At 35.9% G+C, this 14,958-nt stretch overlaps 1 protein-coding gene across 1 annotated transcript in view; it reads right to left on the reverse strand.

Moving 5' to 3' along the window:
* Positions 1 to 690: 690 nt before the first annotated feature.
* Positions 691 to 14,958, reverse strand: part of TTC13 (tetratricopeptide repeat domain 13) — a 39,637-nt gene continuing 25,369 nt past the window's right edge. Inside the window, exons 16-23 of the mRNA XM_053973284.1 lie at positions 12,897 to 12,980; positions 11,361 to 11,445; positions 8,955 to 9,061; positions 7,468 to 7,603; positions 6,718 to 6,797; positions 5,499 to 5,577; positions 3,927 to 4,006; positions 691 to 853 (exon numbers count right to left, since the gene is read on the reverse strand). Coding sequence (XP_053829259.1) covers positions 730 to 853; positions 3,927 to 4,006; positions 5,499 to 5,577; positions 6,718 to 6,797; positions 7,468 to 7,603; positions 8,955 to 9,061; positions 11,361 to 11,445; positions 12,897 to 12,980 — 775 coding nt within the window. The 3' untranslated portion in view covers positions 691 to 729. The remainder of the gene's footprint in view (positions 854 to 3,926; positions 4,007 to 5,498; positions 5,578 to 6,717; positions 6,798 to 7,467; positions 7,604 to 8,954; positions 9,062 to 11,360; positions 11,446 to 12,896; positions 12,981 to 14,958) is intronic.

The raw sequence follows: 14,958 nt of genomic DNA on the forward strand, positions 1-14,958 counted from the left end.
AAATTTGCCTTTATTATGGTTTGGTTAAGGAAACCTGCCTTTCCAGGACGCTGCCAAGTCTGTCCAACAAAAAACAACTCAAGGAACACTAGCTAGTGCTCCCAATATACTTGAATTCTGTCACTCTTTTAATAACTTTTGCTAACCACCACCATCAATGGGTACTTGGAAAGGGAGATTGTTGTGTTTCTGACATTTACTCACCAAGAGCCTAATTCCAAATAAGTAATTGGTTTGGTTTTGTTTCCTAATGATGTTTCCCTGAGCTCCATTCTTTTAAGGTGACACCTGTTCCTTCACTGGACTGCACTACATGAAATGCCTGTGTATTCTCCAGTTACTTACACATGGTAGAGCTCTAAGTGTTCTGTGCAGAGGCTTTGAAAAAAAACAGTGAGAAGTAGGATAGCATTATTTCCAATGAAGATTACTTTTCTATTTTTTTATTAAATAGATTTTCATAACTGATCAAGTTTCTTACTGGTCTTCACTTTGGCCCCTGATTAACTATTTTTGTTAGAGTGTGTCTTAATACAAAAAAGCAGTAGTTCTGCTTCTTTTTTCTTCTTTAATATTATTGGTCACAGAAAGATTTCTTTTACTGGTGATAAATAGTCAAGTAAGTTTGTTCTATTAAGAAAACCAAAATAAAATCAAACCATTTTGACCATAATTTGCCATTCAAAATAATTTACAAAGCAGTACCTCTTGGCCTTTTATTTGTATAAATTATACAACAACTATAGTTTTTTTTAGACAATGAGATGAGTCTGTATTTAATACTTCAATCATCGTTCTCAGGGTTGGAAAAGTCTCTGATACTGATGGTAGGCTCTTGTAAGAAGGTGAAATACTGAAAGAGGAAAAAAGTTATTTTTTAATGAGTTTTATAATTTCCCTGCAAGTTAGCACATTAACTTAGTTAACTCAGACTTCTCCTCATCACTTTCTTCAACAAATTTGGGACCTGTGTCTAGAATCAACGTGATGCAACAGGCTTAGGGCAGAGTGGCTGAAAGCTGCTAGGCAGAGAAGAACCTGTGGGTGCTGGTTGACAGCAGCTGAACGTGAGCCAGCAGTGAGGCCAAGGCGGCCAGTGGCATCTGGGCCTCTGTCAGCAATAGTATGGCCAGCAGGACCAGGGCAGTGATTGTCCCCCAGTACTTGGCAGTGGTGTGGCCACACCTCAAGTCCTGTGCCCAGTTTTAGACACCTCACTGCAAAAAGGACAATGAGGTACTGGAATGAGTCCAAAGAAGGGCAATGGAGCTGGTGAAGAGTCTGGAGCACAAGTCTTAGGAGAAGCAGCTGTGGGAGGTGGGGTTTAGCCTGGAGAAAAGGAGGCTCAGGGGTGACCTTATTGCCCTCTAAAACCACCTGAAAGGAAGGTGTAGCCACATGGGGGTTGGTTTCTTCTCTTAGGTTAACAAGGGACAAGACCAGAGTAAATTGGCTCAAGTTGTGCCAAGGAAGGTTTAGATGGCATATTAGGAAATATTTCTTCATGGGAAGGGTGAAGACATTGGAATAAGCTGCCCAGGGAAATGGTACAACCACCATCCCTGGAAGTCATCAAAGGCATGTGGATGCAGCACTTGGGGACATGGTTTAGTGGTGAACACAGTGGTGCTGGATTAGCAGTTGGACTCAATGATGTTAAAGTTTTTTCCCAGCCTTAATGATTCAATGATTCTCAGAATCTGTTGTTCACAAACAGCTCTTGCTTTTCACGACTACTCCGTCACCATACAGAATGAAAACCATGTCCACATAGAAGAGCTTTCAAAAGCAGCAGAAGTTAAAGAAAAATGCATTGCTTTAAGTCTCCCAGCCTTATTTACCATATCCACTATTATTTGTCTACCACAGACAAATTAGCCACTCAGGCTAATTACCTTCATGTTATTATATCAAGTCCTTTGGGCTGTAGTTCTTCAGATTTTTTTTTTTTTTTTTTTTTCCCTCAGCAAAGTCAACTTTAGCATTTTCTCCACTCTGGCTCATTTCCTCATCTATTATACATCTCTACTTTGACCCAGTGATTCCCTAGATTCTACTGTACTACAAAATGGTATTGATTAAAAATAAATTTTTTTGGCAAGGTTATTTTTAACATGAATGACTTCCCTGATCTGGTTTGACATGGATTCCCATAAGTTTCAACAGTACAGCTGAGGGAAGCAGAAACACATGGGTAGCACTAAAATATCTTAAGCTATCTTAAGATATCTTAATATCTTTATTAAAAGTAGTCTTAGAGACTACTTTTAATAAAATCCACAACTTGCTACACGTGTAGTTTAAAAATGTCACTCCTTAATGAATACTGAATTTTACTCATTTACAAGTAGATTTTTAGTCTAAGTTTGACAAAGATGTCCTTGAATCTTATTAGCCTTCTTCACTTAGGAAGGGATTTTATAGTCTAGTGAAATTCACCAGGCTCAGAACCCCTGATAATGAAATCAAGAAACACTAATCAGTGTGAGATGTTTGGCACTAAAAGCAGCTGCAGAGTTCCACAGTCTCTAGGAAGCTGGACCAGACCTCAGGAGGTATGGGATCTAAGATCCTGTTCAAAGAAAGGTCAACTGAGAAGTCAAATCAGGATGTCAGGGCTTTATCCTACCAAGTCTTGGAAATCTCCAAGGGTGGAGACTACACAGCCTCTTTGGGCAGTCTGCTGATGAAAAGACTAGGCTAAATCTAAATGTTGTTTCAACTCATGCACATTGCTTTTTGTCCTCCCACCAAACACTCAGAGGTCCTGCAGAGATGCTCTTCAATCAAAGCCTTATCTTCTCCAGGCTGAACAAGCCCAACTCTCTCCTGTTAAGGCATGTGCTCCAGACGATTGGCAATATCGGTGGCTCTCTATTGAATTTCTTCTGGTTTATTACAGTTATCATCCCCAAAAGTTGTTTATTGCCACAGAGAACCATCATTGGGTCACAGAATATTTGGTAAGCTCATGTTGATTGTTTTCTCTGACTTCTTCCTTCATATCAACTGAAATGCTTTCCTAGAGGACTCACTTCATGACTTTCCCAGGGATCAAAATGAAGCTGACCAGCCTACAGTTTCTCTGGGTTACCTTTTGGCCTTCCTGAAGTGGAACTCAAGATTTCCTTTCCTGCAGTAACCAAGAATGTCCCCTGATGTACACCATGTTCCCAAGATTATAGATGGCCCTGTAAGGACCTTGGCCAATTCTCTCAGAACCCTTTAAGTGTCTTGACCCTGACTTGAAGCATACTAGAACTGGTGTTGTGTCTGGCCTGATTTTTATATTTTGTATGGGGAATAACAAATTTGGGACCAATCAAATGCACCTGATTCATAATATTAATTCCTTGTCAATGTATGCAGTATTAAATTATAAATTCATATGAAAATTAAAAATTTGAAGCATTGCACAAGTCATGCACCTATACTAAGTAACGGAATTCTCCATATTTAAAATGTCTACCTACTTTGAAAACACTTATTCTCCAAATCAAAACAGAACTAAAGGATAAGCAAATTACTTCAGATGCATAATTTGAAGAGACCCATAGGAATTTTAAAAAAGGGTAAAAAATTTCCTCTTGCTTTGTTCACTCATTGCCAGATGTACTAATGATGAGCCGAAATATAAAAAGACAAATTTGACCCACTGGACAAAACGAAGAAAACATTAACCCAAATAATTTCCTCAGAGGATAATACATAACTGAATGTCTAGACTACTAACTACTCTGTTAGACTAGAAATACGCTACTGTGTATGTAAATGCAAATCTTCTCGTAATTCCTAAACAGTGTTAAAAAATACACTGAATCCTTTACTAAACTCGTAATTTCTAAGTAACATTTCTTAGTATAGGTTTGAATTTTACATATAGTATTTTGTATTTTATTTCCCCATTCCCCATCAAAAGGATTTACCTTTTTAGATTCATCCAGCTCCTTGCTATTTTGGTAAACGCTTCAGACCCTGGTGCTGTCATGGCTTCAAAATCAACCAGCTGAAAATTCAAGAAAACAGAAGAGATATTAAGGGACATTCCTCTAACTTTAGGAAGGGCTTTGAGGGCTTTGTTACCTATATTCTTGGTAAGACAGGAGTAAGCTTACAAACCAGTTTGTGCCCTCACCATCTGTTTGAAGTCAGCATTCAAGCCAGGCACTAAAATTCTCTGTGGGGCTTGCACACCCCAACACAACCAGTACTGGAAGCTACACTGGCCATGGCTACTGAATGACTTGTCAGGCAACAGCAGGACTCTTGGCTACTGTGCACCTTTGACTTCAGAGCAGCCTGAAAATGCATGTTGTCATAAGTCTGGGACCAGCTTCGCCCTTCTAACAACTCAGGCAAAAAATAAATTCCAATTTCATTCCACAATTTCTTCCACATCATGAAAGCTTTTCTAAAAAGTAAGTTTATTTGTATTCAGGCACTCTGTTTCAGGAAAAACCCTCAAATGTAAAGATGTCCCCAGTGTTCCTGTAAGTCAGAAATCCTGCTTAGAAGTAATTCTGAAATTCTGCTTGCCTACATAAAATCAGGCAGCAAAATATTACTCTATCAAGTCCTAAAAAAATACTTAAGAAACCCCACAGAAGTGTTTTACCTTAGCTTGAACTCTCACAGAATGGGGAAGATAGCAGCTTAATGGTGTACTGAAGAGAAGCTTTCTTGCTGCTAAGCAAATGCTGTTTGCTCTTAAAAGCTACTAGAGTTCATTGTACTCAAAGGAGTACATTGTTTTTGGGACTTTCTAGAACAAAAGATAAAATCACCCCTTCTTCAGTTATCCATGCAGGGTGTTTTCTTCAACAACTTGGATTCTTACTGGAATTTTACTGATTCTTTTGACAATACATTAAAGAGACAGAGGTATTCTCACTCCTTTCATGCTGAAAAGGTAATACAGCTAACACCTCCAACTGTCGAAGAAAAGGAAATCCTTTATTAAACAAGGTGGTATAATACTCAAATGGAGTCACTTAAAAACTAGGACAACTAGGACTTAGTTTGACTTCAGCAGAATACAGAGGAGAAGGAGAAATCAAGAGAAATTGCAAATCCATTTCTACTAGTCAAACCCTAAAAGCTCTACAATACGCTGAGAGTACAGATAGAAAACTTCTGCTGTGCACCAGAAGAATCACTAATTCTGCCCCAGTATTCTCAGAACCCTTCTCAAAGCAAACTGAAAAGAGCAGCTCAGCACACTGGAAATGCTTCAGTAACAGATTTGTAATTCCTATCGGACCAAACTGCTACAATTTGGCTAATCCAAATTATTGCACATACCATCCTCTAAATTCACCGGCTGTCAGAACAGTAATGGAATTTTCAATACTCTCTCAGGCTGCAAGACATCATAACATGCAGCTGACCCATCTCCAGCAAATAAGCATGCAACTTCTGTTCATTCTTACAGCTCTTTCCCCAGATTTACAAGTATTAATTTCTCCATCAAGACTGAGCTTTGATATTTTGATACTTGCCTTTCCTTTAGGGATTTTTCCTGATACTTCTTTTCCACTTGCCATTAGTGCTCCCATGATCACTGAATAAGCTATCACACTAAAAGAATAAAATTAAAAGCAACAAATGGAGTAGAAATCTTTCCATAATGCTATTTTGGACTACAAAAGAAATGGAACATAGTATTTTTTCATAGAAGGCTAGTAAAGATTACTGTGCCAGTTATTTTAGAAGGAAAAAAACCAAGCACAAAACACTTAAATAGTGAAATCACTGTAACTATGCATCATCACTAGAATGAAGTTATGAACCTAAGGAGTTTTACTACTGTTTCTACATTAGTCAGAACCATATTTTCAGACTTTGGAGCTCTTAAGACTCCACAGGGCTGAAAATAAAGCAGACTCCTGTTCCCAAGAAGATCAGCTGTAGCCCACAAGAGTTTATGAACTCTACTCCAATAGAGCTAGAGGCACTGTAAAGTTTTTCAGTTATTTAACTTTTAACTTAATTTTTTGAACTGTGAATCTCAGACAGAATGTCCCTTAATTTTTACATTCTATAAGATAAATGCAAAATCTGATTATAAAATCCCAAAATCTCAGAGGTTTTTCCATGCTGAACTGTATCTAGAAGTAAGATTAAAGATATTAAGTGCTTAAGTGCTTTGTGGAACAGAGATTCAGAATAGTTTTAGATGTACGCAGGTTTGCATTAAACTAGAATTCCAGCTGAAGAGTTCTGTGATATATGGAACTTTATCCTGCAGTTTCATTTGGTGACCCTAACAGCTGCAACAATTTACTAAAATAATATTTTAGTGTACTTCATTAAAGTTATGCCGAAGTATATTTCATCTTAAATACACATTTCAGGAAAAACTTCCTAAGTGAAATTATAGTGGTGTAACACAATATGGATTAGAAAACCAGGCATTACAATTTAAAAATAACACTTCTCAATGTGTGAGCTGATATTGATAAAGACTGAGCTGAGACTAGTCATCACTTTAAATATACATGCATCTATGAATAGTTACCACTAGCAATTACAAACTAGCTTTTAAAACAGTACCAAGCCAGTTCCCATTGTCACAGCAGCAGAAAAGGAAAAGCTGTGCAGGGCACACAGCTCTATTAAAAATAATATTAATATTAAAAAATACATTAAGATACTGCAAGGCATGGACATCATACAGCAGGAATTAAAGGTAACAGACATGAGAATACCAACACTAACCTAGATCCTCTTGAAAGTGGCATTAAATTATAGAAGTAATAAACTAGTGACAGGATCAAGTTGCAAACAGCATCTACTTCCTAAGAGAAGAAAAAAGCATGAATTAAAGATAATTTAACAGCCAGGTAATACCTTACAAATGTACACATTGCAAAGTCTTACATTATTACAAGTATTTTTTAAGAACCATTTCAAATGTAAAAATGTCAAATTATGAAATTGAAGTCTGATTAATAGATGTTTGAACAAACTACTTTGTTGTATCTTTAACATTTAGATGAAACACAGTTCATCTACACACCTATTAAAGGATGTGTAGGCACAAGCCCAAATTTAGTTAGACTGTCCTAGCATATCAAATCAACACAAACACAATTCTAGCGCTTCTCATGAATTTGTGTTACTCATCTTATATGTAATCACCATGAGCCAAACCCTAAACAGTACTTGCAGGGATGATGACAAATGTGAACACAGACCCATGAGAAAAATAAAAAACCAGAACACACTGCAATACTGAGATCTTGCCTGGACATTCTCTAGTACTACAGGCAAAGCCCAGCAAATTTTAAAGTAACAGAATTATAGCAACTTCTTAAGGTACTTGTCATAATTGGGCTTAAGTGACTTTATCACCTATGAGCTCTGTCAAGAAGTAGTAGAACTGAGACTATTAAACAGAGAGAACTGAGACTATTAAAAACATAAAAGGCTTTTTCAAGGAATTAATCATTCCTTGAACAGCCTTACCCCCAGCTCTGCAGACAGAATTAGAATTTTTCCTTTAGCTGTTAGGTCCTTATACAGTGCATCTATTTCTGCATGATACAGCTGTGTTCTCTCTTCTGTCGTCTGAGTTTCTACTGAAAATAGTATGTTCCCCACTCTGTTAAGCAAATGAAAAAGAAAAGGAGGTAAGACATTTTGTGAACAGAACTTGATGCATATCCAGGGTAAATTACAAATCTACTACAGTTCCACATCACCTTTTTTCTATCATCTTCCTAAGCAGGAGATCATGTGCATTACTTCCCATTTAATTAAAAATCCCCTAAAATAACTGAATTAAAAATGCTGCATCATATCCTAAGTTTGAAAGAATATATAAAGACTGCCACCTAATAACAGATGAAGTATTTCCATTAAAGAATACCTGACAAGGATTAGTGTTTCACTTAAATTGTGGGTAAAAAATAAGAAATATTAAATTTTAAAATACCTTCACAGATTTAGGATTTTTCTATAGAATGTTGTATGTAGTTTTCTTCATTTCCAAACTACCAAAACAGCATTGTTTTGGTATAAAGCAGTTACAAACTGTGGATCAAAACAGACTGAATGACACTGAACAAAGTTTGTCCAGAACAAAGTTAGGCTATTTACTGACACCAAAATGTTTTCCTCAAAATAGTGAGGCCATATATTTAATACCCTTTCATCATATATAATCCTGTGATTTAGAATGTAAAATAAAAAAACAAGAGATACATTAATATTTTAGCAGAGAAGTTTGGATTCCATGCCACTCATTGAAAGCACACAAATTCTGGGAAAAAACCCAATGCATAGAATTTAAGCTTTTTTAAATTAAAGTTTTTATTTAATAGTTTGACAGCACTTCTAAGCTTCAGCTTTGCTCATTTTTCAGAAAGACAAAGAATCAGAATCCATAAAGTGAGACATTTACTATCTCACCCAGAGAGTGACCCAAAGCCTCCTGATTGTATTCTCATACATTCAGGTACTATGCAAATTTTCACTTGCAAATAGAAGGTCTACAAACATCTCAAACCTAAAAGAAGTCAAAATCTCAAATAGAAGAGAGTGTCTCCTATTCTTACATCACATAAATTTCCATTTCAATCAGGACTTCTCAGTCAACACAAATACAAGGTCTCACAAGAAGAAATGCATTTTGATATGTATAAAGATAAGGTATTTGATATTTTTCCCCTTTAGGCATTTTAGGCATAAGCTGAAAAACAAGGTCTCTTATCACTTTTGTGCTATATGTTTGAGAATCAACTCAGTTCCATCAGTGTTACCCAAATCTCCTTCTTGTTGAAAACACAACAGGAATTAAGCACTCAAATGAATAAACTTCAGTTTTTTACAAAAATGCCACTAGTGAAAAACAAAACCCACTTTATATGAACAGAAATGGCATTTCAGACAATTAATTGCTAACAGTTCATCATTGCTTAATGTACCCTAACCCTTGAAAACAGTGAACATACTTATCTCCTGTTATTGTAATTGTGAATCCATCGTATTCTTTCCCTTGATCCTTCAGGCTGGGGACTTTTGTGTTCACAGTGAACCCATCTCTGGTTTTACTGTTAAACTGCTTTTAAAAGAAAAAAAAAGTAATATTAGAGGTAGCAGAGACAGAGACTATCTGCCTATTGTTTTGAAGCACATAAAATACATGGACTAGAAATGAATGTGGACCAATTTACATAACAGAACAAAGTTACTGTCAGTGGCATTATTTCATTCATCCTTTATTTCCTTCTGAATGGAAACTGAATGAGGCATAGTGTCATTCAACTTTATAACTAAATAGTGAATAAAATGTGCTGTTTATGAAAAGCCACTGTACAAAGCAGTTCAAGTTGTACAGATTCCTCTCCAAGTTGCATGTTGATGGTAACCTTTTGGTGTGACAATGTAAATGGAAAAGCAGGATTTTGAGACCCCATTTTATGTTTACACTAAAACACACTAAGTGGCTGCATTAGTCCAAGTGTGAATTCTAGAATACAACCCAAAATAAGGGTTTCTTAACTGTGATCCACTTTCAGTTGATGTTTATCCTCATCAGAAGGCAAATATCTCTAGGTTTAAGAATTTTACAAAGCTACAATATCTAAGAGTAACACTGTAGCCAGAGTTGTATAAACCAGGCAAAACTGCATTTACGTAAAGCCAAAACCCCAGCTTTCCACATACAGCATTCACCAGCTACCCAAATAACCAAATTACATCACTATTAGACAGACACTCATATAGGCACTAATAAAGACTAGTATGCACTAGTGTTCACTCATGCAGTTATTTATATTAACCCAAAACCTGTGACCTAGGGTGTTTTGTTTCAAGAGAATCTGCATTTATTTTAAAGGAACAAAAAGCCTCTAATGAGACAGCATTCCACTTTGATACAGTTTGGAATGGGATGCAGGAGACTCAAACCAGACCAAAATGTACAGGTATGGAAACTGGGAAGAATATTTGCTGCCAGTTGAGACATTTACTTTGAAACAATAATGTACAGTCCACTATATTTATATATTTTCATCATTTTCTTTGAGTAACCTGTATTTTTTAAATCCACTGGTAGCATTTTTTCTGTCCTACTAGTTAAAAAGTAACCAGATTGCACATTTGTGTTTCAGGAGGGAACACTTAGATGTCCATCCACCCCAACACCTACTACCTCTTCAGCAAAAACTTTTGTTAAGGTTTGGTTTGTATCCATTTGGCCTCATCTTTCAAAGCCAAGAACAAGACAGTAATATTAAAAGGACCTCTTAAATTAGGGTGTCTTCAAAGAACATATATGCACAACACATTTTAAAACCCAGAGAAAAATGTAGTGCTTAAACCCCATAGTTCCTGCAAAGATAACTGTAGTGCACAAGTGAGCATTAGTATCAAGAACACATCCAAACCCAGACAGTCTGTCAGGAGTATCAGCAAAGCAGCTTCAGAGATCTCTGCTCTATGGCAACCCAGCTGCTTTGCTTAGATAGAAAATTCCAATGTGGACACATAAGATAAAGTAAAGAATTTGTCTCTAATTAGCATAATGGTTTCTACCCAAATTTTATTCTGCTCTGAGTAAAATACTGTACAATCCTTTAAAAAGGCATGTTTTGTATCTTTCTTTCCCCAGCCCCCAAATACTTACACCCTAGATGTATGTTCACCCTAGATTAATTTGGAGGAATGGGGGGGGGAAAAGGAGAACAACTTTTACTTAAAACCAGCTCAAGCCTTACTACTCAAGTTGAGATAAGAGTATAAATCATTTTGCAGGTCATATATCCAAAGCCTTTAGACAAAGACCACCAGCAGCAGGAATAAAACCTCTACGTTTCCCACTCCTTTTTTGCTAAGTCTTCCTAAGCTCAAAAATGTTATCCAGGACTTCATTTTAGCTATCAGTCACAAGGAACAACTATTCCCCCACTTCCCTGTGCCAGCCCCACCACATACTGAGCTGAACCAATGAACATAAAAGTAAAAAGAGTTTCCATATTCCTAACCTGACAGACACATCAATCATTTTTTTTCATTCCTATTATACAGGCACAGAGTGAGCCTACTATGGCAGATCTGACTACAAACCCTCTTGGGTTGAGAAGACTGACTTCAAAGAATTACATTTAACATTTTGGTTTCCCATTATTTTGTTACCAGTTCACAGTTAGGCCAAGGATTTCAAATATACATCACCCATTTGCACATTTCAAAGGGAAGGTTTAACCCTATATATCCAGATTTGGAGTAAACTAAGCTAGTATTTCCAGTTACTCATTTTAAGTTTATATACAATGGTTTTATTTTGAGGAACTGAATATCTCCCAGAACACATTTTATGCTTTTTACCATATATTAAAGTTTTTTTTGTAATTTACCTTCATTATGGGAAGAAGATCTTCTACTTTATGTACCTTTTCCAAAGCTTCTCGAACCTCTAGCAGTCCTTTTGGATTATTAGCACTGGAAAAAAATTAAATATGTAATACAACAGTTGAACATCTGTAGAATTTCTGGAAATTAACATACCTTTAACCTCATCAGCCACAGTGAAGTAAGTTATTGAAAGTTAAATAATTATTTCCAGAAAATTAGTTCCTTTATACTTGTCCACATGGTCTCCTATATTTCAAAAAGCAATTTTCTGCTATATCAGCTCAGCTTATTTTTTTTCAGCTTCAAACCTCAATTTCACTATTCAGATTTATCTTATTCTAATCAACTATTCTGTCTTACTCTTGCTATTGGCCACTTTAAAGCATCAAACAGTGTTTGCATGAGCGTGTGCGGGCAGGGGGTTCTAGGTAAGGAAAGATGGAAGTACAAGAGTTAAAATTAGAAATATTCTTCACAAAATAGACGCACCTGGGTAGCCTCAAAGGCAAGTAAATACTTCAGATGCAGGCACAGCTGGATCATGAAGAAACCTGTTGCAGTACTGGCCTAAGAATTATTAATTACACTATACCAGATTTTAAGAACAGAATTCTTTTAGAAATCACACCACAAATTGGTCTGGTTTAAGGTCAAATGCTACTGGGCTTACTCTGAACAAACTTCCTATCAACAGAGGACAGATTGCCAGTTACTACAGAACTTACATATTTTCAGCAACTATCATAAATTTCTAAAACTTGAACATTTTCAACTGTTACAAGGATTTTCTGTGCTCCCATTTTTTGATATTTAAACAGCATAATGAGATTGAAAAACAGAACTCAGTATTGAATAAAAGTTACCAGGCCAGAGGAAAATTAGAGGGCTTAAAGCTAAAAGAGTTTTTTATGTTATCCGAATACTGAGCCACAGTATTCAGTTCAGATGCCAACATCAATTTTCATATTACCTTTAGTCATATTATTTCATTCAAGATTCTACAACTCTCTTCAGTTCCAGGACAGCATCTACCAACCCACCTACGTAACAGATAGTAGATTCTCTGCTCATTTAAAACTCCTTGTCAAACACCTGTTTCAATGAAAATTACCTTCCACATCTTTGTTTCTCTTTTTTCCTCACTTCTTAATAAATTTATATCAATAGTCAGAGTAACTGTACTTGATTCTACCAGGAGGAAACCAAACTTCTTTAATAAATCATAAACTCAAAAAGAATAGAGATCCAATCATGACAGAACCATGGCTACAAACTCAAAAAAGTTATTAGTTTCTAGATATACTATAATTCACAGGGTTTTTTTTCCTATTAAGTTTCTTTATGAATACAATTTTCCATTTAATACAGGAAATTTTCCATTTCCTGTAAGAATTAAAACAATTATATATGCTAAGGAAACCAGAACTTGCTAAACTAAGAAAAAAAATCTTTCAGACTTCGTGAAATTAATATTATGTAAAATTCAGATCACTATTAGCAGGAGAACAAAGCAGGGGGGAAAAAAACCTGTAATTTACCCATGATAAACAAGGATCCTGTCTTTGATAAAATGAAGAATTTTCTCAAAGTATTCCAGGTACCGCATGTTAATGACCTGTCCCCTACAAAGAAAAGAAAGGATTTTTTCAAGTCTTGTTTTTCAACTCAACATTCCAGGACACAAATATTAGTCATTAATATCTGACACAATTTTATTCACAGTTGCCCTGTAAATTAAAGGAATGAACCATGTAGGATTTATCTACGTGGTAAATTGCCAATCTTCTATTTTAAATATAGATTACATAGTGAACTTGCTCAAACTCATGTATCATTAGAATTGTTGTTCTCTGATAAACTACATTCCATGCATATTTCTCCATTTTAGTGTGCCTGATTCCAGCAAATCCTATCTATATATAATAATTACCAATTTGTACAAGATATAATCTTCCCTAGACTCATAGATACAACACAACTAGATAAGAAATCTCAATTTGCACATCTAGAGAATCAACATGGTCCAGTTTACATATTTGGCAATATATATGTTGATCCGCTCTGACTGTCCACATGTATTTTTCTTTATTCACCTATGTCCTTCTATATTGAAGTATTTTTGCTTTTAAACCCAACAGTTACAAGTAGTAACTGAAAAACAAAAACATTAAAGGTGTTGCTTTTTCCCTTGGACTAGTAAGTTTAAAAAAAAAAAAAATGTAGAAATGTGGTAGAAATCTGTTAGGATTATAACCACTCAGAGGAAAAATTACATACCATTACTGCACTTGTAGGAGTCCTTCCTCTTCTCCCAGTCTACAAAACAAGATTTTATAAAGCAAGCATTATCGCTCTCTGAGGAAGCAAAACCACTGTCAATCACAGGAAGCTGTGTACACCTAGCTTTTTCTTTCCACTTTAAGGGATTTTTGTCAGCTCAAGTCCCTGTCTAATGTCTCACTTGACAGTCTCTCACCTTAGGAGGCCTAGTCTCAGAAAACCAGCAATCAGTCCTCAAAAACTGAACATATTTAGAACACATACACATGTCTGCACATAGGAAAGGGAGGCAGAGAAACTGGAAGGATGAAGACAAATCTAATATACATAATTTGCCCTTGTCATACATCCCATCCTTTCCCATCTGTACTAAAAAAATATCTGTACAACAGGCAGTAGCGTGTCAGCATAAGGAAGTGGATTCTACTTTAGTGTCATCTTGGAAAATACGTCCAAAGCAGACCTACCTTCTATAAGGCCATCTAGAAGCTGTCACACCGAGAAAGACTTTCGGTGGGTGGTCAAAAGTGATTTGTGTTTATTCCCACTCTTTCTTCTTGTTTAGTAAACACTACCAACAAGAATTCCAAAGTTGCAGTATTCCAGACTGTCTTTTTTTTTAATAAGGACATTAAGCATATCATTAATGTTTAGCTGATCACAAATCCTTGCTTTGTCTATGAAAACAACAAAAGCTTTCCAAAACATTTTCTCTACTTTAAATCAAACTTACTAGCTTTGATCATTTAAGCCAGAAAGAAGATAAGCCAAATTCACCCCTGTCTATAGACCAACAAAGAGACAGATGACACACTTGCATCTTGAGAACATTAAGATCTGAATTCCTATCAACAATTGTGAAATGCAAGATGTTTCTTATGTACCTTTTAAAAAGGTCCCCAAATTGACACAAAACAAACAAAAAAGGTTTTTGTTTTCTGACACATTCCAAACATTTTGCCATTCTGGAAAAGAAAAAAAATTAAAAACCAAAAAAAAACAAAAAAAACCAAAAAAAACCAAAAACACCTCAGCAGACACTGAATGCTAATGCCTCCACGACAAGACTCATTTGACAGGAATCACTGAACAATACTGGACTTCCAATGGAAAGAAAGAATTCAAGTAAAGAAAAAGGTTGTGCTAACAGACAAGTAATCCAAGTATTTCTGCCCACAGAAATTCCTGGTGTATAATTCAGATGAAATAAAACCTAGAGAACAGCTTGAGCTCAGCATGACTACATCTTTTACAAATGCTAGAACACCCAACTTCTGTTGCTATACTTCTTGTTTGACTGAACAGCTTTTATTTTAATAT

Source organism: Vidua macroura, chromosome 3 (assembly GCF_024509145.1).
Source record: "Vidua macroura isolate BioBank_ID:100142 chromosome 3, ASM2450914v1, whole genome shotgun sequence".
Lineage (NCBI taxonomy): Eukaryota > Metazoa > Chordata > Aves > Passeriformes > Viduidae > Vidua > Vidua macroura.